General features: G+C 39.6%; 2 protein-coding genes across 5 annotated transcripts in view; one reads left to right on the forward strand and one right to left on the reverse strand.

Annotated features, from left to right (window-relative positions):
• The window catches only part of LOC128735108 (OTU domain-containing protein 7B-like), a 41,105-nt gene extending 21,070 nt beyond the window's left edge, over positions 1-20,035 (reverse strand). For all 3 annotated transcript variants that reach the window (XM_053829601.1, XM_053829602.1, XM_053829600.1), the window contains exon 1: positions 19,512-20,035. The gene's annotated coding sequence lies outside the window, so the exon portion shown is untranslated. The remainder of the gene's footprint in view (positions 1-19,511) is intronic.
• Positions 20,036-20,302: 267 nt separating this feature from the next.
• Positions 20,303-26,978, forward strand: LOC128737084 (leucine-rich repeat-containing protein 47-like). Of its 2 annotated transcripts, none has more exons than XM_053831642.1 (4): positions 20,303-20,395; positions 25,170-25,664; positions 25,718-25,853; positions 25,909-26,978. In XM_053831642.1, exons 2-4 carry the CDS (start codon positions 25,182-25,184, stop codon positions 26,883-26,885), a joined length of 1,596 nt encoding a protein of 531 aa, XP_053687617.1. In that variant the 5' UTR covers positions 20,303-20,395; positions 25,170-25,181; the 3' UTR covers positions 26,886-26,978. The 2 variants fall into 2 exon arrangements, with proteins under 2 accessions (XP_053687617.1, XP_053687616.1); XM_053831641.1 differs by lacking the exon at positions 20,303-20,395 and adding an exon at positions 25,007-25,098.
• The last annotated feature ends 901 nt before the right edge of the window (positions 26,979-27,879 follow it).

Here is a 27,879-nt window from a genome sequence, read left to right on the forward strand (position 1 = left end):
AAGAGTTTAAACTATAGTTTAAGTGCACATTTATTAGTTTGAGCAATTGTGTAAAGCATTCAGAGAGAGATGTGATTCTTACTACGAAGACATGGCATCCTGTCAGGGGTTTGGTTTTTATAACAAACAGAATAAGGCGCTTATATTGTTAGATTGCGGATATTTCGGAAGAATTTAGTTTTACAAGTAAAAGGTTATTCAATTTTAAGAATTGGTAAAAATGGCTCCTCGTAGAAGTCAATAACAATTAACATTCTATGCAGTCGATCGGTTTAACTGCCAAGTTAGAATAATTAGCGGGACAGAATTGAACCACAACTACACTGTTTGATGACTCAATTAGAGCACTCGCCGCAAGTGCACTATTTGTTCGTAAATTAATGGCTCCTCGGATCTATGACTACACAGGCCGAGCGCAATTGGATATCTCATAGATATCTGCTTGAATACACCAAGCACACGTATTCATGGGGCCCGATCTAATGGGGGTGGTTGGCATGACACGCTACAAAGTTAGTTGAAGCGATAGGAAACAGCGCGTATGCCATCACGACTTCACCTAACTAACAGTACGACTATGCTGCTGCTGTTGCTGCTGCTACTAACGTCGTCGACTTTATCACCTCGAACTAGAACGAACCAGACGGTATGGTTTCCCGATGGTAATGCCAAGACTAATCAAAATTTACTGGTTCATTGACTGTGTAAGTGTGTATATTGTATGTGTAAATTTCCAGCAAATGGCACATCGCAAGAACAATGTTGAATGACCCAATAACAGTCAATCGGCGCGACAAGCGACGATTCACCCATAGCGACCGTTGGATATCCTTTGGTATGCAGCACAGCACAGCATACAATGCGAAATTGAGTTCACAAAACGATGTATTCGATTGGATTGGATTTAGATTGCTTACGATTATGGATTCAAACTGTGCATGAATGGAAACTAGCCACAAACGATGACAGCGACCGGAAGCCATAAGCTATTGTAGAAATCTAGCAGGGTGAATACTCCCCAACCTAACGGAGACTACATTTTCATGCATGTTATATCGAGCACCTTCATTCAGTTAACATCACAACTTGCAACTTTTCCACCATAACAAAGGTAAATCTACGACACAATAATAACAGCACAATACGTGATTATTGAGTGCTGACTGGCTGGCGAAATCGAATTTACGCGTCAATGTTTATTCCGCTCACCACCCCAATCAGGACAGCAATTCTTTGAACAAATACTTTCGCCGATAATTCTGGTGGTGCCGCTATCTCCTACACTAGAAAGGGGGGCATTCCGATCGAAACATTCTCGTCGTAGAGCAATGTGATCACGCTGATTGGTGCAAAGTAACGATTTTCCGCTGACAGTAGCGCAGAGCGTCACGACGCCACCACCGCCACTACGTGATGACTAATAGGCTTATCATGGAGAACGGCGTCCCATCGCACTCCATCGCCTAGCAGACAGAATCGATGCTATTGTTTACTTTCCCATGGGCTGACTCATGGTTTAGGTGCCACGCATAGGATTGCACTTGACTAACTAACTATAGGAGAGACTGAGTGAATGTCAATGGGAAAATCATATAACCAGCTGCTGACAATGCACGGTACATCGGGCTAAGCTGACCGTGCTAAGTTACAAAAGTTTGATAACAGTCAGCGCAGTGGCATGATTGAGCAGTAATTGACAACGAGCGAGCGCCCATTCCGTGATAAAAGTACCGGCAAAAATTTACAATACTGATTAAAATTTGCGATATTCCAAAAGTACCCATTCAAAGTTCACCGTATGGGTTTTATAGCTGCCCACATAAGTACATTAGATAGGCAGTTTTGCAACCAATTCCATCTAGATCCATCCCAATCCATTTTAAACAAGAGTGCGTGCATTTGATTGACTATTTTTGAACGGACAGTCTAAAATTATAGTAAAATAATGACTTTTATGACCTGTAGCTGTCGCCGTATAAATAGAACCTTTTATTTTCTCAGGCGATACCCATTTATAATACGTGAGGTTGGAAATTTGGGCAATTAAAATTACTTTCTCCACCGAACAAATCATAAAAGTCGCTTAGTGTTTGACGTCTATTGTAAAAATAAACCTCACTGTAGCACTTTTACATAAATTTGTTGCTGTTGTTTTTTGGAAAGCAGAATTCTATTTTTAAAGAAAGTTATTAAATGAATACATAAAATTAAATTTCATTATAAAACGTTTCATGATTTATCACAAAAAACTAAGTATGTGCGGATGTGCAGCTCCCGTACAAAATGATTGAATACAGTCTTTTACAAAGGACGGCTAACACAAATTGACCCTTTTGATTTCAAATGAATATGGAAGCACAGTCAAGCGGAACACGCCAATTCGATTGATTGTAAGATTTTTTCAATGACGAAGAGCGGATATAATAAGTAGCTTGTGCTGGAACATTATTTCCGAAATTCTGTTCGACATTCACAAACACGGCTTCGAACGAGGCGACTACAATCAGGACATTGACTAATGGACCAGTAGTGGCACCAGAACCACTATCTTATGCAATGAAAGGTGTGACCAGACCTTTCATGCCTCACAAGATTTTACCAGCGTTTTTGGTTTAAATTTAGCACAGTTCAGATAACGCATGAAGAGATAACGTTAATCATACGATCATACAACTAGCTTCACCACGCTTCTAAGCGTAAATTCTTTCTTATTTGTATGTTAACTTCTAATCGTAAATTGAATTGACGCATTATTCTTAAAAATTTCGTCTTACGATAAAAAGTTACAAATTTCAGCGATATTTGGTGCCTGAGATATGAATTTTTGAAGTAAATACTTGTAAATGTGAAAAATCGAGTTTTTCGGCCAGAGCTCTAGAATAACAAAAAAAAAGTAAAACTTTTATCACAGTTTATAATTGGCAAATAAGAAAATAATATTTCAAAAGTTATCTAAGAATTAGCAAATGGTTTTTCCGATTTTAAATAAATAATAAATAGAAAATAAATAATTTTCTTAGATTCCTGAGAAATATTTTATGCATGTTCATAAAAAAAACTTGATTTGCGACACTTGATTCAAGAGTTTAGAAACATTTAAAATAAACATCCGAGCAAATCGGGAAATTTCTTTCTTTTTTGGGAAAAGAGAAGACCTTGAATTTATTAAATATTGTTTTTAATAATAAGTTCTGAAATTATGCTGGCGCGCAAACACCTAAGGAATCTCCTTTATACAACAATGGAGGTCATATATCAGCAATGTAATGTGATGAAAAGAAACGTCTGGGCCCGAATCGTCTGCGACTCAATACTGGGGTACATTAAAGACTTCAGACCACACAAAAATTGGTTCAACGCTGATCGCATGATCTTGGAGACCACTTCGACAAATATCAATTGTTTAACGCGCGGTGTGGTATGTTGTGCCGTCTTGTTGAAACCACAGCTCCTACACACTAAGGGCACTCAATTGTGGCACTAGTTTTCGAAAAGAAATCTACAAAATTTGTATTACGCGATTTTCGAAATTTACGTTGATGTGCTCAATTAGTCTATTTTTTAACGTAGTGTTGAAATCTACAAAAAAAAATTACGCGAAATTTTGATTTTTTTACACGAATTTTGGAATTTACGCGGTTTTTTCCGCAAATTTCGGAATTTACGCGGTTTTTTTTCGCGATTTTAATTTACGCGGAACGTAACCTACTGTAACCGTAAGTTGTTTTTATTTTGAAGTTAATAGTTGCGTTGCTTATTGTGTTCTTGTTCGATTTAAGTTACTTGTAAGCAGTTATTTCAATTCATGTTTTTTATTGAATAGTTATTTAGGTCTTCCGAGAAAATTCGTCTTTTCATGTTGAGCCTTTCGAGGGAGGAGCTTAGCGGTTCGGTCTTTCGTGATTTAGCCAAATTGAAATTCGGCCTTTCGTGATTCGGCCGAATATTTTTGGTTTTTTTATCAGATAATAGTCACGTTAACAACTTGGGTCATTCGTAACTCCTACGGGGTTAAGATTTGAGGCCAAGTCCTCGGCGTGAATGCTAACTGGCCCCTCGGCCAAATATAATTTCGACCTTCTGTGATAGTTGTTGAAATTCGGCCATTTGGATTTCGGCTATTTGTTATTCGGTCATTTGTGTTTCGGTCACTCGATACTAGCCCATCTTTTCTGTGCAATTACGTTTGAAAAATATGAAGAAATCTACAACCTGCTAAACATGAAATATAACGCGCGCAACTAAGTTCTCACTGTTTTTTGTTTAAAAATGCAACCTTATGGTGACAAAATGGTTACATATGAATCATTCAAAATTGGTACAGAGATGGTACACCCAACCACATAAACGAGTGGCGTGAAATCCATTCATAAGTGGAATTACTGTTCAACCAGTCCATCAGCAATTAAACGAAACTAATAAATAATCAGATGGTACAATATCTGGAGAATACGACGGGGTGGGCAAAACGTTACGATCAAGAAGCATTCGCCGCCGTACGAAGCTGACAATGTGTGAAAGCCTCATTAGACCGGTAGCTGTGTGTGACACTACGCACGAAGGACATACGCACCCTTGCGGTGTTCAAGCGGAAGTTGCTACGGACGATGTTTAGTGGAGTATAAGCTGAATACGGAGAGTGGCGGAGGCGTATGAATCACGAGTCACAGGTACTGCTCGTAGAAATTCCCACCGTACATCTGGTGAAGGACGGTAGGCTACGGTGACCCGGACACGTCATAAGGATGACGGACGACAGTTGCAACAAAAATGATTCTTTCCTAGAACTCCACCGCAACATAACTAGGAACAGAGGGCCCAACGTGCAAGATGACTCGACTAGGTCGAAAGCGGCCTGCGAATTCTCAGAAGCCTGATAAATTAATGACGAGTGGTTTAAGAGCGAATTGAATGGAGACGACTGTTTGAAATAACATGAGCCATCCTAGTTCTAAGCTGACAACAACGACGACGACTGCGTCGACGGGTGGAATAGGATTACTGAGGATAGCTGAATGTATTCAAGCAGGTTTTAAGAGGGTTGGCAATGTGAGGCAGAGCGTTGTCATGCTGTAAAATCAATTTTTAGTGCTTCTACTCATATTGTAGCCATTTTTCGCACATTACTCGGCTCAATTGGCATCAATTGAATACGATACCGTTTTCCAGTGGTAGTTTCATCAGCTTATAATGGATAACATCGACTAAACACACAGCACCCAGCTTCGCAGGGTGAATATTTCACTGGCTTGACAACGAAGAAGCCTCACTGGGTGGTTCTCATGACTTTCTTTTTTTTAGTTGCTGTGATTAATCCATTTTCATCATCCATTATGATGCGATGAAAAAAAATAGTTTTTTTAACCACTGGAGCATATCCCAAGTAACAATGTAAGTTTTCTTGTACTCTTATTACGGTTTATATGATCGATTTTGGTCATAAAACGCGCCTTAAGAGCTACATAGCTCCATAGTCAGCTACATAGTCAATATATTCGTTAGTACAATATTGCTCATGGTTCGATGGACTTACGAGCATAGTATTTTTCGTACTAGCTGACTACTACTTACTTGAAAAATGGCCAGATGCACAGATGTCTATTTATGTCATTGTCACGTTATTCGCAATTTCTATTGATTATTTTACCAAGATTATTGTAGTCTAGTGCCTCGGAATAAATTAACAGCAGAAGGCGGTCACAACATCAATATCACAACAATTTCAAAAATAGTACACGGCAAGCAGTAGCAACTTTTGCGCACTTATCATCGTAATAGCTAGCGAATGATTTCCGTCCATATCCAAAACGTAGTGCTGTGAAGAGACTCAGTCAAATATAAAAAAATGCGATTGTATTCGTTCTAAAATTTGACTCAACTACTAGAATAGAGACCGAGTTTCGTTGTAACTGTTGTCGTTGATGATATTTGCGAAGTTCGGTAGTAAATATTCCATATGCGCTTCGTTGGTGACGATGATTAATTTGCTTCCCCCAAGTCCCCCGAGTCCACGTCCGCCGAGCAGCTAAGCGTTCACTCACAAGCGCCTTCAGCACACAGACAGACAGTCCCAGAAAGGAAATTGATCGGCTGCCTTCTTCCGCTGCTGCACACCGGAGAACCGACCGTATTCAATTGTATTTTGCTTAGTACTCTACACATTGCCAACCGAGATGCCATATTAGGTAACTATATTGCACACGGAAACACAATATCACGCAAATTCAAAATATAAATTTAGATTGCAGTCACCGGTTGAATAACTCTGGTAGGAATATAAGTTAGGCACATAAAAATTCATCCGTTCCACGTCGGATAAACTTACTTGTAAATTTGACTTATATGCCAATACTCAGGTTTAAAGACAGTTAGAACTGTAGTATGTTTTAGTAGCAAAGTTCAGCAGAGGACAACCAACTGAGGCGAATTCTGAATCTCATACAAAAAAAACAGGCGTAACTCTCTATGCCAAACAACGAACGAACAAAAAAGACAAGAACTGATCAACCGGAACGCAGCTAAACACATACCGCCACCGGAGGTATTCCATCATCGTCACGGTCGTCATGCTGATACGTCTGTGTGCGCTTCGGTCTACGGCATCCTCAAAGACATCAGCTGACAGTGATCTGTTTTTGCGGTTATATTCAGTGTGGAATTTAGCACGCAGAAAAGAGAAAAAAAATAGACAAACCTCGTCACCGCAGTGCCATCCGTCACAGCAGTAGATTCCGTCGAAAGCGACCCTGACGAACGGCGTGTCGGTCGTAGAGTAGAACTGAAGAACGAATCATCCAAATACAATATCAGCTATCAGATAAAACTTGCAAGGGGGCTGTACGATGCGCACCTGTACAACCAGCAACGGTCGGTGGTGCACGGTCAAGTTCAAACGCTCCAGAGGCACTCAATCGTGACTCATGGAAGGCCACGCGATCCCCCCGCATATCAGTCAGTCGGTCGGTGCTGCTGTCGAATAGAACAGCAATGGGTGTTTATAATATGCTATTTACGGCAACCCTCGCCTCCTCCAGTCAGTCAGCAGTTTCAGCATGCGTGAATGCAAGAGAGATGTAAATAAAGCGAAGTTGATTGAAAAGGATTGTGTGTTTATTTTTATATCTTCTCACCTTAATTCGAATCACATACCTTCATGAGTTATGTCTAGCAGATCGAGAACATACCGCAGGCATATGATATTTTACACGTGAGCTATTGATTATCTTTTTTAATGGCTGTTGCGTTTGACTTTTTTGATTCATAGCGAAAATGTTGAATATATATCTATTTCTCTTCGTCTATGTTGATAGCAAGCAAATCAAAGTCTCGTTTTTGCATTTCGCTTTCGGAAGTTTACCTTCTGCTTTTTGTTTCGATTGACAACGCATCCAACTGTTAGTGTACAGAATAATTTCGGATGCTAGTGCTACGATCATATTGATTCTAACAGTCTCTCTCAGTCGAGATTCGAAAATACGACTTGCTAGACCAGCGTCGCATCTTGAGACCAACTGGCAGATTAATGCATTGGTAATAATGATAATCTTCTTACGTAGCCTGATCGCAGTTGATTACCTAATCGTGAGACGCTCAACAAGCATCATTTGCAGAGGTCTTTATTAATAAAGCAATTTTTCCTTTGAAGAAGACACTAACGAAGCACGAAGCGTTGAAAGAATATTAGAATTCATCCGAATCCGAATCCAATTTTTCTCCTGAGCCGCCAAGAATCAGATATCGCGTAACACTTGAACCACAGAGTACTAGTAAAAAGTGATAACTCTAAGACGTGCGATACCGTTTTGCGGATGCTTCTTGCTGAATAGAAAACGCGTTTTTTTGAGATTTTTTTGAGTATTTTAAACGAATCTAAAATGTAAAGGAGAGTTTCCTTCATTTAATTTACTAACTACTACGGAATTTACAAAATATTCAGTTCACAAATACTTCGCACACAAAAATATTCACTATAGAATATTTCATAACGGAAAATATACGGTAAACAAATATTTTGGCGAGTATGCGTATTTCGTTTGCAACTCACCACCTTCTTCAGTGTTTTGGTGACAAATTGATAAATAGGTAGTTGTCTATTGAATATTGAGATTCCGGCGAATGAAGCTTGAGTCATTTAATATCTGGATGCAAAAAAAGGATCTAACTCCGAACCATATTAATAAAATAAAAATAATTATATCAATAGCATTTTCAAGGAAAAATTGTGAAAAAAAATATTTGGTTTTGGTTTTGATGAAAACTCAAACTTTTCTCCAAATACCAGTTATCACATCAACCCACCCGGTGCCGTAAAGACTTCCTACGTCGGATAAAGGAGAACGTTAAGGTCTATCATGAAGTTAAGACCAAGAACCCGAGCGTCAAGATTTTCCCCAAACCCAACAAACAACAAAAGACCTTAGGTACTACCATGAGTAACCTCAACTGAGGCTCCAATTCAATAAATTGGTTGCCATTCCACAGACGTGAGGTAACCGAGAAATGGATCAAGCGTGCAATAGACCTTGTTAGATTTACACCAAATGTGATCAAATTACGCATTTAGGTCAAAAAGCATAAATCGTAAGCTTGGTGCTGATCGGACTGCTTTTCGGTCAGTGAAAACATATCATCTTATACCTTTAGAATTAAACAATTCTAAGGTGTCGATTAGCCAACGAAAATGAAAATTTCCTTAATTTTCCAAGTTATTCTAGGTGTACTAATGAAAAAAAAACAACTGTATTCTTTAGATAGTTTTCTTGCTTGTTTCTGTCTCTCGCTTTATCTTCACCGGTTGTAACCATCTTGCTCGCCACCATTTTTCAGGGTAGTTTTCCCCCATTCTAGTACAATGCCCTACGCATCGCATCTGTTCGACCTTAGCCACAATTTGAACAATGGGTTTGTCGAAAAGCTGTGCGAGTTTATGGTTCGTCATCCACCTCCATTTTCCGTTCTCCTGTATACCGCCGAAGATCGTTCTTAGCACTCGTCTTTCTAAAACTCCGAGCACTCGCGCACTCCTTCTCGAGATGTACAGGTTTCAGGCCCGTAGAGAACAACCGATCTAATGAGCGTGTTGTACAGGGACCATTTTATACACTTAAGCATGGCTTCCACTGAAAATACGCCTCGGAATTTCACGGCCGATGTGATTGTCCGCCGTTACCAGTGAGCAGGCTTGCAAGAGCCTCACTCATGTGCTGTATTTGAGGCGAGCATGGCAACGAAACACTTCGTTATTTTTAACCTCATAGTGAGCCTTGAAGTGTTTCAACACGAAGCTCCCGAATCATTGGAAAACTGCACTTCATGAAATATTCCATTTGAAGAGCGCTTGAAGAGCAGCTTTACTACACATTGAGGATTGCACATTGAAAAATTTCAATGGAATATTTGCTTTAGAAGATACTTCTTCAAATCTTATTTATTTACGCACAGTTACTTACATTCACTTTTTATGTTTCATACGAAAGCTATTTTTTGAAAATCTACACAACACAAAGATTATGAAAAGCATCAAATTTCTTGAAATTATTTTGGGAAGTAATTTTTCATTGCTCTGAAACAATTTGATGATTGGTCCTCGGAATGGCCATTCTGCAACGGGTTCCCGTAGGGATCCGCGTTGTCATGGATGTTTTTGGATAGAATACCGACAATATGGATATCAAAATTCATCATTGTTTTGAGACATTTTGATGATTTATGATCGAACTATACGGTGCTGGCCTTACAAGCCAGTCGTCGTATGTTTGAATTTCGGCCGGGAGGTGCTGCTATAGAGTCAGTAGGATCATTGCACTAGCCCCGTAAATGTCCTGTACTCTAATAGTCGGCTGCAAAGTCTGTCGATAAATAAGGGTCAAGTTCTCAACAGGACGTTTATACCCATGGCTTTGCTTATTACTGATAAAAGTCCCGCGGAAATTTGTTCCAGAATCGTCCTACCGTGGACAAATCATCAGATAGAGTCAAAACCATGAAAAACGATCTTCAGGGGTAAATTTTTAAATTTGTATACCCTTATTGCCGGTGTTGCCAGCCAAATACTTCTATGGCCGCATGAAGCCCTAAGGGAAACCGTTGCAAAATAGGCATTCCAAGTACCAATCATCATATTATTCCAAAGCAATGAAAAATTACCTTCCGTTGTAATATGAGGTATTTTGAAATCCGTTCTGGTTTGAGAAATGAATTGTTACTGTTGTTTTACTATTCTAAACAGAAATTTAGAAGTTGAAATTTGAAAAATTATTGAAAAATAACATTATTTCCTTAATCTCGGATAAATTTGCCAATACCGGTTTTTATCAAAAGTGTCCAATATCGATCGCTCAACTTTCACCCCTCGTTGTAATTGTCCTCAGATAATTTAGTGATGTTAACATTTTATTGCTAATACTCGCCCACCTCTATGATTAACGTCACTACTGGCCTTACAAGCCAGTCATCGTATGTTCGAATCCCGGGTTTGAGAGGCTGTTAGAGTCAAATTATTATAACTCTGGCGCCGTAATTACCTTGCACTCTAGCAGCTAGCTGCAAAATCTGTCGTATAAAAACAGAAGGTTCAGTGTTAACATTGGAATGTACCACCTAGGTTTTGCTTCTATATCTCTACATGCTCTGGTTTATAGGTCTGACCGTTCTCATCTCATAAACCATTATTTGCTTTTATAGTGAAAACTGATAGAAAAATGATTGCAAAAATAAATTTGAAGGTAAATTTATGATTAACATTCGTATAAGAAAATCGTAATTTATTGATTTACATTTATATACAACGTACATTTGCAATTCCTATCAAAAAAAATTAAGGTGATAAAGCATACTTGGCATTTTGAACTATGAATATTATAAACATAAACTGTACTAGTCCATAGATCATTCTTGAAAGTTGCTAGTAAAAAATAAGTATATTTGGTAAAATAATGTTGCAGCAGAATTTCACAAAACAACATAAAAAAACTATAGCGATAAAACGCATAATGTGATGATAAATTTATGCAAATTCAGCTTGAGTTTTGCTCTCTGAGGATTTTCGAACTTGCTGTAAATACTACTCTTCAAACTTTGGTACCTTGCTGCCCATATTACTATGATTATATCCAAAACATAACAAATGTTTTAATTCCGGAACACATCCTCGTAATATCAGATTTCCGGAAACCAGCTGAACCAATTCCGACTCTGTTGTCACCATACTAGAAGTGGATATGTTCGTGAATCTTTGGGTACTAAGAGAATTCAAATTGGTCGAAAATTGCCAAAGTTTCAAGCATTTTAATTTGTGGTACCCGGGTACGCTTGTCGAGCACATAACGGTTAATTTTGATGAAGGTCATGATTTCAATAAACAAGTTTAAATTTCTGCATCTCGTGATTTGTGCACATATTACCCAAAGTCAACTTTAGCAAGATGCACAATTTTGAGTTTGATAGCTTTTGAGCTGACTTGTGTGAGCGTGAAATATTTCGCTCCCGAAAACTCTGAATTTGCACTTCAAGGCAATCGGGAGGAGCTTTTTATTTCTACTCAGAGCGATATGGTAGCACAACGTAGCAGGCATGATGCATATGTTCTTCGCTGCATTTGCACTTCAGTATTGATGAAGATGAAAATTTTTTCAGAGTGAGCCATGGAACTGCTCTTGTGAGTTTGAAGTGTTTTTGCAAGCCTGCCAGTGAGCCCAGATAGACAAACTCGTCAGTTACCTTAAACTCATCGTCGTCGATTGTTACACTGCTATCCCAGCGGCGTTAGTTTGCTTTAGTTTCACCGGGCGCGTAATTATTTAACCCTAATCTTTTCAACTTCGCGCTTTAGTCTGGTATACTCTTCAACCATCGCCACAGATGCAACCGATAATATTCATGTTACCTGGAAAGCAGATGAATTGGCTAGATTTGTTGAGAATCATTCCCTGCTTGTTGATATCCGTTCGGTTCACTTTGTAGCGATATGTTGAACAACAGGCATGAGAGACCATCACCTTGACGAAGGCCTCTGTGTGGTTCGAATGAACTCAACAATCAATCCGGAATCCGAACTTAACACCGCGTACCATTCCTGAGGAAGCCACTCTCCTTCAAGATTTTCCATAGCTCTTTTCGGTCGACGGTATCATATGCAGCTTTGAAATCAACGAACAAATGTTGCGTAGAAATTCTGTATACACGCCTTTTTGGAGGGGCTGCTGCAGTGTGAATATTTTATTTGAAACCGGCTTGATAAATTCTCCGGTTGGGTGTCATTCAGGTCGTCGTCGCACCTGCTGTTTTGCGAGATCGGTTTAGTAGAATTTTCGCGTTTCCTACGAACAATGCAGCCGCTCCAACTCCGCATACTCCCGGAAGATTTGGGTTCACTTCATCTTCTTCTGTTTATATCTTGCCACGTTCTGTGCATCTTGGCTGCCCGCGCAGTGTACTCCTCATCCATCACCCTCCTGCATTCAGCGTGAAACCAGCCGTTCTGCTGATTCCGTGCCACGTGCCCGATGGAGATCTCCACTATAGTGCAAATGTCTGTTTTGATGATATTCCAACAGTTCTCAAGAGTGACTTCATTCGGCAACATAGCTTCGAGTCAACACTACGCCAGTGTACGGCGACGTCTGGCTACTTCAGCCGCGCGAGATTTAACCGAGGCTGTCGTCGGTACCGAATGTTGTTCACAACGCAGAGTTTTGGGCGCATTTTAACCCTCACGTTCTAACTAGTAGTGTCAACAATGAAAAATCGAACCTGATTCCGGCCACGGATATCCCTGTCATGTTTTTTAAAGCTCCGCTATCAAAAATTGATTGCAACTTGTGCGTTATTGTTCAGTGACACAAGTCTCGTAATATCGTGTCTTCTTGCCCCGTAAAACTTAGAGGTACACAAACATGTATACATATTTCCAAAATACAACGAAACGAAATTCCCTGACTTTTCCAGGTTAACAGCAACTTCTCTTAAATTCCAGATTTTCTCAGATGTTCCAGCTCATGAACGTTAAATAAAACCAAACTTCAGCAGGAATTTTCCAACGGACAGATATTCAGCAATAAATTTTAAAATTTCTGCAGATTGCCATTTCTATGTTACGAAGTTGTTGGAATACATTCTACGAAATGGTAATCAATTGATCAATTGATCAATTGAAAATTTACAGTTTTGTATTCAATTCAATTTCTAATAATACGAAGTTCATCGGGTCAGATAGTTAAAAGTAGATTGACTACCACCATTAATGACCCCGCAGTTGGCCTCGAGGTATGATGCTGGCCTAATAAGCCAGTCGTCGTATGTTCGAATCTCGGCTGGGAGAGACTGTTGTAATCAATAGGATCGTAGCAACTGGCCCTGCAATTGTCCTATATTCTAACAGCTGGCTGCAAAATCTGTCGTATAAAACAGAAGGTTAAGTTTCGATAACGAAATGTAGCACCTAGGCTTTGCTTTGCTTTACCACCATTAACGGGAAACTAGCAGTCATCAACTTTTCGTCGGAGAGCCCAATTTCGGAAGCAGCTTTTGGGCCCAAAAGCGGAGTTGTGTTTACAGAAGTGTATTCACTGCATTTTTCTTGCCAATCCGAACACAACGAATATATTTTCATGAACAAAATTTTTGTTTCAAACAAAAAAACAGCTTTTGAAATTGGCAGAATCGAAGACGATTCATTTCACCTTAAAGCCTGTATTCCCATCAGTAAAACAATTCATTTTAATTCTTAGAACCGAGTTGAACAGTAATTATTTTTATATTCATAATCTAAATTCAACATCCTCATACTTATAAACCTTCTCCTAGAAAACGTTTCATTTGATTCGAAGATATTGCATCATGTGTTATCATGTGAGCAGAATTTATAATCTTAGCCCTAGACTCGGCGTCGTCAGAAATTAATAAATAACAATCTCAGTTTAAACTAGTTGCGGTTATTGCAGAACTATTCACCAATGTCTAAACAGATTTTATGGCACTAATGTCTTATAATTTTCTTAGCTAGTTTTTAAATAGAAAAAAAAATTCCAAAACAGTTTTGACTGCAGTTTTTAATAGTATGTAGAGCTTTGAGCTTTCAAATTTATCTAGACAACCATGCAGATCTTTCATCCACCACCCAATGTTATGAATCACATCGCAGAAAACAGACTGGCATTTTTGATAATTCCGGCGTCAGAACAACGTTGAACAAAAACAGGTTAAAATAGATAAAAAATGCAGGTTGCTGACAAGCAATGAGAATATGAAAGTTGTTTCCCAGGTAGAAACTATAGTTTCTTCACGAGGAATAAGATAATAATTCCACAACAATAACAAGTTTAGGAAAACAAAGAATTTTTCCAAATATATAATGTCTGTAAATGTATCCGAACTAATGTTCATGAGCACTTCAACTATTTAAAAGTAAAGTGGAACAAACGTTCCAGGGTGTTTCCGTTTCTACTGTGATTTTTTATCCGTGCTCTATTGGGAACCATATTTCATCCATCCATTTTTTTTGCCCACTTGCCAGTTTAGATGGACGTTTTATAGCCATTTGATTTACTACTCGCAAACAGTGGCAAACAGATCCGGAGATTCAGCTTCTGCAAACAGTAACCAGACAGCCGCGTCCCATGACGATGACGTCCGCGGCTAGCGCTAGCGCTAGACACACACGGAAGAATTTTTATAGCTTTTTGATATTACATTCTGCTGCCGTATAGAGGCGGTAGTGCAAACGAGAGCTCCGTGCAATTACCGGGAATTCAAATATAAAAATTTCATAATCCAATCAGGCACATCAGATAGGAGGAGATACGCGAAAAATCAGAAGTCTAAAAACGATTGAAATAAAGCATAATTAGTGATTCGAAAAAAGCACCGTTTCATATTGCATCTGAACTGGAATCAACCTAACGATGACGACAGAATAAACTAAATCTGCTACATGCACGGGGATCGTGACAGATTAGTACAGTCGTCTTTGCAGGGACAATCAATAGAACGCAAATATTGCAATAGAGCATTTTGCATTTTTTATTTTCATTTTACCCTTTATGTAATACACGTAGACTGACTGTCCACGTAATGCAGGGACAGCGATAACGTAACCTTCGCCTCCTGGTAATGGGACAGAAGCAGGAAGGACGCCAAATGGCACTCCGTGCCGAGTGTAGCCGAGTGCGGTGCACAGAAGGCCGAGCGGGTCGCTCTTTATTATTAGAACACGCGTCCTTGACATATTTGTTTTCCTGTGAAAATGCTAGGCCTACTGTTTTTTTTATCATGGATGCATGTAACAAATAGTTGCTGATGACGACATCGGCCAGACTAAGATAGGACAAGTATGGTGATGGGTAAAAGAGGTAAATGTGTAGAGGAAATAACTCCCCAGCAATCAACATCGGCTGCAAAATGATGTCCCTCAGACATATACATACATAAAAGTACAAACAGAAAGATAGATGGAAGATTGTTTCGCGATTGCGAGTCACGAAATGTTTAAAATCCAAAATGCACCTGAACACAGAATGGTGGTACAAATCGATATTCGATTACACATGTATCAGTTGACCCTGTAGACATGGCTGGGCCATGAAAACGGAGCTCACGGGGAAACCGTGCAGGCAACTGGTTACTCTGATAGTCCCAAATGTATTAGTACTCTGACAAAAGTGTTTCTGTCTCTTGGATGATTCTTCTGCAGAAAACTTTCGTTTTATTGCAATCACAATCTATGGCGCGTTGGTTGGTTGGCAATATGGTTGATTTAGTTTGTTTTATAACCCTAATATTTTTTAATGTTGAAACATTTTTGGTTGTTCGGATTTTTAAAAACATATCGTACTTACTTATCCAACTTAAAACTAAAGCCCTAACCTAATGAATTCATAACTTGGATCATTCAAGGTATCCAGGGCAGTGAGCTCATGCCCTTAGCTTGTTCTCGTCCAGGTTCAGGGCAGGTTCAGGATCATCTTTATGCATTTATTTTGTACGCGCCATAAAAATCAGAGGACCTAGGTGGCTTCCTTGAGGTATACCTGATGAAGCTGGATAGCTATCGGATCGAGAATCTTCAACGGCAATTACCAGCTGTCGATCGGTGAGATACGAGCGAAAACATTGCAAAAGATTTTCGCTAACACCCAATATATGTAGTTTTGCAATTGTGATGGCGTGGTTTATCTTGTCAAAGGCTGCCGACAGGTCAGTGTATAAAACATCTGCTTGAGTTCATTGTGCCTTACCCTCCGTTATGTATGATGTAAGACACAGCTAGTTAGTAGTGGTAGAACGCTGGGAGGTGAAGCCATGTTGATCAGCACTTAGATATTGCTCACAGTGGGAAAGCAGAAGTTCCATGACCACCAGCTCGAATAGTTTCGAGACTGCACTCAACGATGTGATGCCTTGATAGTTGTTTACATCTCGTTTACTTCCTTTTTTGTGTACAGGAAACATATGTGTAAATTTCCATGTGTCTCTTCAGGAATACGGAAGGTACTCCTTCGGGTCCAGGATTGAAGGATGACTTGAGCATGGTCAAAAAAAGCAAAATCTCGGGTTTAAACGTCTTTTCTAAGACTTAACCCTTCTTTATCAACAGACTTCACAGCCGACTATTAGAGTATAGGATAGGTACGCAACAATCCTACTGACTCTATCTAGCAGAACCGCCTAGCCGAGATTCGAACATGCGACGACTGGCTTGTTACACCAGCGTCGTACCTCGAAACTAACTAAGCGGTGCATGGTTACGGCCATCGAAATCATCTCGACATCGATATCAATGATGATGAGAGCCCTGACTCTACATTGCTCGTTTAAGTAATTCCAGAAAGACTTCGGTGATGCTTCAATCTTTGTTGAATACTGCGTTGATACCGCGAAAAGCATTGGCGACTGACTTGCCTGTATAAATTGTTTATCCTCGTATCGTGGAGTTTTAGTGAAAGCGTGCGAAACTTCGTGAATCGTCTTAATGCTTCTCTTTTGTAGAGCACCAAGATTTGTGTGCCAAGAGGGATGAGAAATACTGCGGAGACTTCTTTTCGGTACATGTCGATCGATAGCCTATATCAAGACATGAGTGAAGGTCTGCGCAGCGGCTTCAACGTCGTCAGGATCTCTAGTGTGTTTGCCCCGTCAATACTGGACAATAAATCATTGATGCTTTGTTGATCAGCTTTACGGAAGTTATGTGAGATAGCAGCTGGACACTCATCGAAGTCCTGAAGGAGTTTATCTTCAATGCAGACGATCAGAGAAGGATGGTGTGGAAATCTCTTGATTAACAGACATGGAGCCGCTAAGACGAATGGGGACTTGTCCTGTGACTCACAAAGCAGAGGTCTAAGAAACGGTTGTTCTCGTTGACGACATGATTAGCTTGAAGCATTGCAGCACTATAGTTGTCACGAAGATTTATTGTACCGGCGTGGATCGTTGAGTTTTCAGAATCAGGATACGGGAAACCGCTATGGGCGGGTTTCCACGAGATATCTGGCAAATTGAAGTCGCCCAATATAACTATCTCATCGAGCGGCGAAGCGTCCCTCATAACTGAGTTAACTAACTGGCAGTGAGCGTCAATTAGATCGTTATCGCGGACCCGATCAGGTGGGATGTATAAGGCACATTAAAAAGGAAGCGATCACTCAGCTTGATGGCTGCCCAAACCTGTTCTACGCAGTTCCATGAGTCCTCCTCGATAGCTCTCGCTTCATAGATTTGCGGCTGTTGTTAGGGTTCCGATTACAACGGAAAACTTCGTAATCGGATCCAAAGACGTTTTTTCACTCGCTTTTTTTAGTGGTGCTGGTTTGCAAGATGCGCTACTAACCACAATGTATCGTTGGAGGACCAACGTAGCTTGAAAGAACCCTCCTTCTCTATTAGTATACGACCTTGGTTTCCACAGGGGTTGGTTATGGGATCTTCACCTAGATTGCACGTATCCCGAGTGGGTCCACGTGGAGGTGAGACTAGGAGTTGCTGGATAAGAGGCTATGAACCACTGTAGAATCTGTTAAACGCCCAATGCGCAGGTCACCAATGGTACGCAATATCCAGCCGTTTACCAGCCAAATGGTAATGGTAATCAATAGCAACCTCGGTTAACTTGTACTTTGTACTCGTTGGGTATCCGCAGTCTGGAGAGAAGGCCAGGAGGTCTTCAGCTCGACATGGTGCTATATCTGGTGCTTGACATAAGCCAGGAATAATTCAATGCAGCGAATGATACGTCCAGTTTTGAGTTATGTCAAAAAGGATCTCGTCAAGAGTTCGGGATATTCTTTTGTAATATTGTTTGGATATCAGGAAGACCTTCTCTTTGGTATTCTGAACTACCTTAAAAGCCTTTTTGATGTCGATTTTGAAGATCGTTTGGACGACGTGTGGCCTTAATCTTAGTGGCTCATCGCTATTGGTGAGTAGCTGGCCTTATGTACTTCCCTTTTATTCCAGTTGGGCATCATACAGCACATTTGAGGCTGTATAATCTATTGTAAGTTCATAGAATTCTGGGAAGTTTAGAAGGTGCTCCAGACCTGTAGTCAGCATATATTCTTTTAGATACAATTTGGTAAGATTTCTACAGTAATGCTGCAACAAAAGCAAAATTGTAGTTTATTCATAACACACTTCTAAGGTTTCTAATCAAAATTGGTAGCAAACCTAGAGTCTGATTTTGATTAAATATTCAAATGTTTTGAGCACGGATTAGTCTGATGGCCGAAAATTAGGAATTAGAAAGAAAATTATGTTTCTAAACATGTTTAACTTCGAATTATAAAAAACGCTCACTATGTGCATCATCGAATGAAAACTTATTTCGTATAATCCGATGATTATTAAATTAGTGAATGCATAAAAAATATAATTTGAATAAAATACTTTAGCTTGTTGAATAAAACATCGTCTCGGAATAAAATCATGTCGAAAAAAGTTGGATTCTTAGCTTGTTGTAATCACATTCACTTTCCCCATATCGCAGATAGTTTGCGAAACTTAAAATTGTTACACAACCGATCCAACATGTTTCCTATCCAAATATCATTATCATATACGTAAAATTGCACAGCTGAACGTCAAATACATAACATCACCTTCGGCAAAACTATTAGCGCTGAATTCTGTCGCGATGCACCAAGCAACGATTAGCCTTGAAAACGCACCAACCGACCGACTGACTAGGCGCACTATGTGCATTGCACGGCATCGGCAAGGCAATCATGGGGCATGGGGCAAAAGCACCAGCATAAATAAGCTCAGCAGCAGGAACTACTTTTCCGCATGTTTGGGGTTCCCTCCCACCCCCCACGGTACCACCTATAGACGCGATAAACAAAACCCAGCAACAGTGGTTCATTTTTTTCTGCTTTTTAGCGTGTCGGCGTCATTTTGTTACTTTTCCCGTCTGCTTTCGTTCAGCCATGCCAAAATTGAAAACATCCCGAGAGGACCGTAAAATTCGTATATTTAGACACATTATTTATGACGATTTTAACTGGCTCAACACTTACACTTCAATTGCTTGCTGATGAGACCGTGTTACTTTTTTTTATAAATTCCAGCTCCGACTGTCGCTTCACAAGATCTTCGACGGATACCTTCCGACACTAATTCCTTTTAGAGGAAAAAAATGAACACTCACAAAGCGCAGCAAATAAAGAACTTGTTAACACTTCGCAACGGCACAGACCGAGGTCACAGTGAAAAACATCCCACTATTTTGATTGCCACTTGCTTCTCTTCTCAGTTTGCTTCCTACTACGCACTTCCGCCAGCTTCTTTCAACTTTTAACCTTCTCGGCAATCAATTTTTACAGCTCTTCGAAGCTGGAAATCAAACTATTCAACTTGCAAAACCGAAATTCCACCGAGCAAAAGCATTTTTCCTTAGCACTGTTCAACACACGCAACAAAGTAGCGATTTTTGCAGCTATCCTCACTTGAATGGAATTCAGATTTATTCACTAAACTTCTTTATTTGGTATTTAAACGTGCGCGAAACTCATCCGCAAAGTTATTTTTGCAACTTGACTGACGAATGAATGAGAGCGGACTAAAATCTGCTCAGGGCTGCTGCCTGTTCCGTTAGTCAAACGAAAGAAGGCAACGCTCTGTTCAGGCTGCTGTTGTTTTTGCGGTTTTTGCGTAAGAAAAAAGAGAGCGAAACATTTTTGTTTTTGTTGTCTCCAACAATTGACAGTTTGTAACGGAGCTTTATGCAAGTGTGAGCGGATCGTTTGGTTTGTTTGTTTAAACCACCCCACTGTCACAAATGTCATTCCCATACATTTTTCGTGTAGCCAACATCTCATCTAGCCCACAACAAACTTTGCCTCGGACAAAATGTATTTGTGAGTAGCCCGCTCTAACTTCAGCCTCGGATGAATCTGTATTGGTAAGCTCCCGAACAAAGTTACTTTTTTGCTTTTTTCTTTTTGTGTCGGACGTGTAGGAAGCGTAAAAAGATGTTAGCTACTTCTTTACCCTTCAGTTTCATACGCCTGGTTTAAACCCGTGTGACAGAGTGCAATAGCTAAAAAGAGAGAATAAGTGTGTTCGTGTTTTCGCCCTTGAGCTGTTTTCGCCGTTTTCACAAATCTAGATAGAATTAACAAAAGGGCGAATGTCGCAAATGTAAACAAAACGAGTGAGAGTTACTTTTTGCTGGACCAGCATAGAGCTTGCTAATTTGCGGTTGTGTTGGTGGTTTGTTTTCCCCCAGTTTGAAAAACGTCATGGAAAAACCAACAGCAGCAACAACAAATTGCGTGTACGTATACGCGGCATAGTGTGCGTACGGTAGCTGTCAGCAATCTCAATTGGAAAATCAACCCTCACTCGGTTTGTTTACGCTTGCGACATTCGCCCTTTTGTTAATTCTATCTTCAAATCGCTTTTTGTATTACAGTGCAGTATAGTTGTTTTAAATTTGCTTCGGGATTTTTATGGCTTTTATTCTATCTAGCTTTTTACGAGCCATAATGACGGACGTGTTCGTAATATTTGAACAGCATTTTTAACATATCCCTAATACGTCGCACTTTTTCTTTCCGTACATTCCTTTAATTTTACGGTGAACGCGCTGAAAGAGAACGTGCGATGTATTAAAGAAATGTCAAAAATGCTGTTCAAATATTACTACCCAGGTAACCAATAAGCATTTCCAATGCAATTTAAATGCAAGCCAATAAGCATTTAAGTTGCCTTAAATGCTACTTAAATGCTATTTTGGCAAAATATGCGGCTACTTTACTGCTAGCCCTCTTATAGTGCTGACAATGCTTATTTGCAGCTAGTTACCAGCAAGAAGAATTTAAATAGAATTGTGGATGCCAATTTACAACAGTTATGCAGTTAAAAAGCTGATAAACAACAACCTGCAGTATAAAACGCCAGGGATGCTAATAAACGACTGATTTACTGCTTATTTTAATGCTTATTGGTTACCTGGGTAACACGTCCGCCATATGGCTCGTAAAAAGCTGGATTAGGGAAATGTCAAAAACGCTGTTCAAATATTACGAACACGTTCGCCATTATGGCTCGTAAAAAGCTGGATTAGGGAAATGTCAAAAACGCTGTTCAAATATTACAAACACGTCCGCCATTATGGCTCGTAAAAAGCTGGATAGGCATTTCCAATGCAATTGCAATGCAATCCAATAAACATTTAAGTTGCCTTAAATACTGCTTAAATGCTATTTTGGCAAGATATGCAGCTACCCAGTAAACCATTTGGTTTGTATATCTCGATTGCAACTGAGATATACGAAATCATATCTGAACGAAAAAGTTATATTTCACGCCATATAAGAACATATATGTACCAAAGTGGAGGCGATATACGTGCGAAAGCTTTGTCAATTATTTGTAATTCTTTTTTGCGTAGTTTTTATAACACGCAACTAAATACTCCTGAATATTGTCAATTGCAAGGAAAATTGTACCATCCAAAGTGCGATATCGCTAATAAAAGTGCTATTTTGCATTAAATCGTTTCGGTATCTTCGGCGCACTTTTTCGTTATCTTCCAAGCAATAAGTGCGCCGAAGATATCGAAACGATCTAATGCAAAATAGCACTTTTATGAGCGATATCGCACTTTGGATGGTACAATTTTCCTTGCAATTGACAATATATGATTAAGATATAATCAAATACTGCAATCGTCTATACTGCTTTATAATTCACAGTCATGAATTGTATATGAAGGCACGCACGACTGCAAAACAACTTATTGTTTACTTCGATTTGACATACTCTAATTATTATACAATTCCAATGTGAAATTGACATGAAAACGATTTATTATGAACTTTCTATTACGATTTTGTGTTATCTGGGTACTTTACTGTTAGCCCTCTTATAGTGCTGACAAAGCTTATTTGCAGCTAGTTACCGACAAGAATTTAAATAGAATTGTGGATGCCAATTTACAACAGTTATGCAGTCAAAAGGCTGATAAGCAGCAATCTGCAGTATAAAACGCCAGGGATGCTAATAAACGATTGATTTACTGCCTATATTAATGCTTATTGGTTACCTGGGGAGCAACGTACCGTTTGTTTGTGTTAACACCCAGTAAACCATTTGGTTTGTATATCTCGATTGCAACTGAGATATACGAGATCATATCTGAACAAACAATTTATATTTCACGCCATATAAGAAAATATATGTACCAAAGTGGAGGCGATATACCTGCGAAAATTTTAACAACTATTTGTAATTCTATTTTGCGTAGTTTTTATAACACGCAACTAAATACTCCTGAATATATGACTAAAGGCCCCCATACACGTACGTACATGTTGGCCGAAAATGTTGGTGAATTCATGCTCGTCCAATACGCTCGCCGGAGTGTGAGTGCCACGAACCTAGCTGACAGAAGAAAATGTTCGGCTCGCCGCTCGACCGGAATGACCCTCCAACATTTTGTTCATTTCCAACCCAACATATGCGTACGTGTATGGGAGCCTTAAGATATAATCAAACATTGCAATCGCGTATACTGCTTTATAATTCACAGTCATGAATTGTATATGAAGACACGCACGACTGTAAAACAACTTATCCAGCTTTCCACGAGCGATAATGGCGGATATTGAGCACAAGTGGGCACAATCTTTTGACATGCATTGGAGGAGCGTCGAGTTCGCCCTGACGGAGTTACTATGGATACATTCATGATTGTTTGTTGTTCGAGTGTAAAAATGTAAACATTGTTTAATTTTGCAGATCAGCAGAAGTGGAACATAATTAAACGGATTCAAACTTTTATAGTGGTTTGCGGCCATAATTTGCTGAAGGCACTGGCTCAGAATACTTTTTTACAATCGTGCGAATTAAACATTCAAAACACATTAACGCAAACATTAACTTTATGTTGGTCGAGCCGTTGTCAAGTTTGCTCTCGAACAGCGTCTCGATTTGATAAGAAACTTTCCGTTGCGTATTTGGACATTCTCCCTCAAATTTGCGAAAACTGCAAAGCCACAATCCATAAAACTTGTTGTCCGTTCAATTATGTTCCTCTTTAGCTGATCTGCAAAATTGAACAATGTTTACATTTTTACATTCGAACAACAAACAATCATGAATGTATCCATAGTATTGTGCTTTGCAGCTGTACCTGGATTAATCCAGATTATTTTCTCTAATGCCAATGTATATGACAAAACAAAACAGAAACATTGCAGTTGTTACTCTTTCTCTTTCTCACTCACAGCATTCGCATTGTCGCACTTTTTGTGCCAGTCGCACTTTTAGACTGCGGTGTCCAGTAAGGTGCAAAATGCGGGATAACTCCGTCAGGGCAAACTCGACGCTCCTCCAATGCATGTCAAAAGATTGTGCCCACTTGTGCTCAATATCCGCCATTATCGCTCGTGAAAAGCTGGATAGAGCTTGCTAAGCCCAGTGCAAAAGGCTACAAAAACTTATCGTTTATCACTCAAACGTATGTTTTTTTACCGGGGTATAACTGGGGGAAAACAAAAACAAACGTGTAAAATCAATGTAAAATCTAACAACAGCAACAACAAATCGCGCGTCGATGTGTGTACGATAAACGTCAGCAAGCTCAATAGAGTATTTTACGTGACGTTTAATACTATATGTTTTTTATTTGTTTATGATCTTGACACTTACTGGTAACGACAACATGTACTAGTAAAAGAGAGACAGAAATATATTTGGTTTTGATGTCACAAATTCTCTGAAAATTGCTTACGCGATTCCGTGTAAGTGTGAGCGGGTACCAGAAGTGTTTCCTTCTTCTTCTTCATAACAATGTAAACAACAACAAACTGCACTGCTCGAATATAAACCATAAACTGTCGTCGTAAACAGCCTTATCCAGCTTTTTACGAGCCATAATGGCGGAGGTGTTCGTAATATTTGAACAGCATTTTTGACATTTCCTCAATACAACGCACGTTTTCTTTCCGTACATTCCTTTAGTTTTACCGTGAACGCGCGGAAAGAAAACGTGCGATGTATTGGGGAAATGTCTAAAATGCTGTTCAAATATTACGAACACGTCCGCCATTATGGCTCGTAAAAAGCTGGATAGACCTTTCCATTCAAGTGTGTGTTGGTGCTTGAAAATGAGGCAAACAGGCATCAGCTCTTCCTCAAAATGAGGCAAATATCATGTATATACACGCGTATTTCGTGTTCGCTAGTGTGGGTGCTTGAGCTGTCAGAAAGCTCTATTAGAGAAATGTCAAAAATGCTGTTCAAATATTACGAACACGTTCGCCATTATGGCTCGTAAAAAGCTGGATAGACAATTTCACACCCCTGGTTTAGACGGTTTCAATTTAAAAAAAATCTGACATCACTGCTTCTGGGTGATGAGAAGTTATAAAAGAGTAAAGGCCCAAACACAATGCATACGGATTTTACTACGTTGCGGCAATTTGACAGTTTTTCCGTTGGTTTTCTGTCAAATATCCGCAACGTAGTAAAATGAGTAAAATCCGTATGCATTGTGTTTGGGCCTTAAGTTTGACAAGATTCCATGTTATTATAAAAATATAAAATCGTTACAACGCGTGGTAACGGGTGTATCACGTCATAGTTGCGCATTTTGTTGTAAGTTTTCTACAGATAAATTTTATGAGTTTATTTCACAATCATACATAATGTTCTTTCGTATTTTACAGAACTGACGCAATATGTGGCCTGAAATACAAACCGCTAAGGAAGAAAATCGCCGTGAATTGAAACTGTCGGGAGCAGCTGTTCGAAAACGGTTTGAGGCAGATGATGGTTTGCTGGATGAAGCCGTCTTTCAGTTGACGGCCCTCAATTTGCTGGACATTAACGATACTCCTTTGGCGGAACTGTCTCCTAAAGTAGGAGAGCTAAAAAATTTACAATCGCTGCTTTTGTTTCGAAATAAAATCTGTACGATTCCGGTAGAACTTGGTCAGCTAACGGCACTGAAAGTGCTGGATTTGTCAGGGAATCAGATTGGATCGATGCCAGCTGAACTAAACTTGCTGAAACAGCTTACTACACTTAATTTATCGGGAAACAAGTTGAAACATGTGGATCTGAGTCAGTTGGACAATCTCAGCATTTGTAATCTGGCCGCAAATGAACTGGAGGAATTTCCGATTTTTCCATGCGGAAAGGACGTACACCATCTATCTGAGGTATATGTATTTAATGTTGATTTAATTTCAATATTATAACGTGATACTTTTAGGTGATTTTGGAGAAAAACAAGATCAGAGAAATCCCGTCCAATTTTTCAAATCAAGCTGGCATTAAAGTGCTGAATGTAGCAGACAACAAAATCGAGTTGGTTCCTAAATTTTTGACCAAATGTACCAAATTAAAAGGTAATGCTTTAGTTAACCAACGTTTGACAATGTTAAACATTTAATTTTTTCGCAGAAATCAACCTCAAAGATAACCCATTGAAGGACAAGCGTCTCAAAAAGCTCGTTGAGCAGTGTCGCAGCAAGCAAGTTTTGGACTACGTTGAAAAACATGGGCACGTGTCATCGGAAAGCGACAGCGTTGGTAACGAATCTTGCCATTCACCCGACGAACCTGAAGAACCAATCGTCATTGATGTTCGTCAGAAGATAACTGTATTTAAGCCATCGGCTGAATCTCGCAAGGTGAGCATCAGTGCGGAAGCCAAATCTTTGCGGCCGTATGTGCTCCACTGTATCGTTCGTGACTATGCTATCACAAACATGAAGCGATTTCTTCAGGCACAAAACGATCTTCATGACAACGAGTGCGGCAAAAGGGAGTTAGCCACAATCGCGACCCATGACCTAACCAGAATCAAAGGTGATGTTAGCTACCAAGCGGATTTATCAGAAACTATTGAAATAACGCCCTTGGGCGCGAAAGCCAAAGTTACTGCAGCTAAATATTACGAAGATTTACGCCAACAAGCCGAAGCCATACGGAAGGAGAAGAAACGAAGCACCTACTCGGGTATATATAAATTTATTAATTTGCTGGAAGGCAAAGTGTTCGTGTTCTTTAAGGATGCAGAGAAGGTAGTCAGCCTACCTCCGCTGACCAATTGCGACGAAACGAAGGTATCCACCGAAACCAAACATCTGCTGCTGGAGGTAACCAGCTCTGTCAGTCTGGAGTGCTGTCAGCGGGTAATGTTGGCTCTGGTTAAGAAGATGCTACTGCTAGATGTTCAGGTCAGTCGGTCCCATGCCGAAGGAAAGAAAAAATCGAAGGGAAAGGGTGTTACAGTCGTGAACTACGATAAGCCAATGGAACTCACTCTCGAGCAAGTTCGTCTACACGACACAGAGGGAAACTTTCTCTCGATATATCCCGGTAAAACGGATCTTGTGTTCCCGGAAGAAGAGAAAATCGATGTGGAGTTCAAATAAGTTATGCGAACGTTTTAAATGTATTATTTTTATCCGGTCGGTTGTTATTCGGAAATATTATTACTAGACTACGAAGCACAGTGATACAGGAAATAAAACTGTAGGTCTACGAACTTTGCACATTTTCTTTATTCGGTCCCGGGCAAATCAAAACTTTCAATTAGGACTTCAACTATATTTGCAATATATCTTTATCCGTATAACTTTCTTGGATCGTCGAAAACTACTCAAACGTTTTGTTTTAGATGAACAATTTTCACTAATGTTTTTTAGCAAATCAAATGCATTTTAACAACTTAAAAACAGTTCAATCAATTTGATTCATGGAACTTATTTTGCAAGACGAGTGACGGAACAAGGCAAATTTTAATTTGCATTTTGTTCAGTATTAATCGAATCGAATGATGTGATAATTTTGTAATTCACATAATATCGCAGTAAATGCGAATGGCAGCGCAGCGCCATGGATTTTGGCCTGTCTCGCCACTCACATCGCAGAACTGGCCCCAATGATTAGTCCTCTGGTTTAAATGCAGTGCAATCCTTCCCCAGCTTCTATTGATCTATATATTCATTACAATTCAACAATTGTTGAAAGTATTTCTTCCATCTTACTACAACCGTTGATTTATTAGTAAGCAGTAGGTTTTTTCCAAGGTCTGAAGAAAACCGCAATTTTCAGCGTTTAATTGCAAGACACAAGAGACGAATCGATTTGTTTTCCTCCCTGGGGGTTAGTTCCCCGATTAACGATTGTTCAACCTACAGGATTCATGCTCTCAATGTCTGAACAAACCGCCCAAACCGAGATATGCCTGACATACCACCCTGTTAATAAATAAGCAACACTTCCCCGTAGCCACTGGTTTTTCGCAATTTCCTCAGTCCCGTCAGCCACCAACAGCAAAATGCCAGCCCCTAAATTCCATGCGAATAGCCTCCACCAATCACTGACACCATCCACCATCCGACAAGAAGGAAGCATTCTAGGTGC

The sequence above is a fragment of the Sabethes cyaneus genome, chromosome 2 (assembly GCF_943734655.1).
Source record: "Sabethes cyaneus chromosome 2, idSabCyanKW18_F2, whole genome shotgun sequence".
NCBI lineage: Eukaryota > Metazoa > Arthropoda > Insecta > Diptera > Culicidae > Sabethes > Sabethes cyaneus.

Coding starts and splice junctions, on each gene's coding strand:
- LOC128737084 (XM_053831642.1), top strand. CDS start 25,182: ATGTGGCCTGAAATACAAACCGCTAAGGAAGAAAATCGCCGTGAATTG. Junction 25,665..25,717: donor ACGTACACCATCTATCTGAG/GTATATGTATTT, acceptor TGATACTTTTAG/GTGATTTTGGAGAAAAACAA. Junction 25,854..25,908: donor CAAATGTACCAAATTAAAAG/GTAATGCTTTAG, acceptor ATTTTTTCGCAG/AAATCAACCTCAAAGATAAC.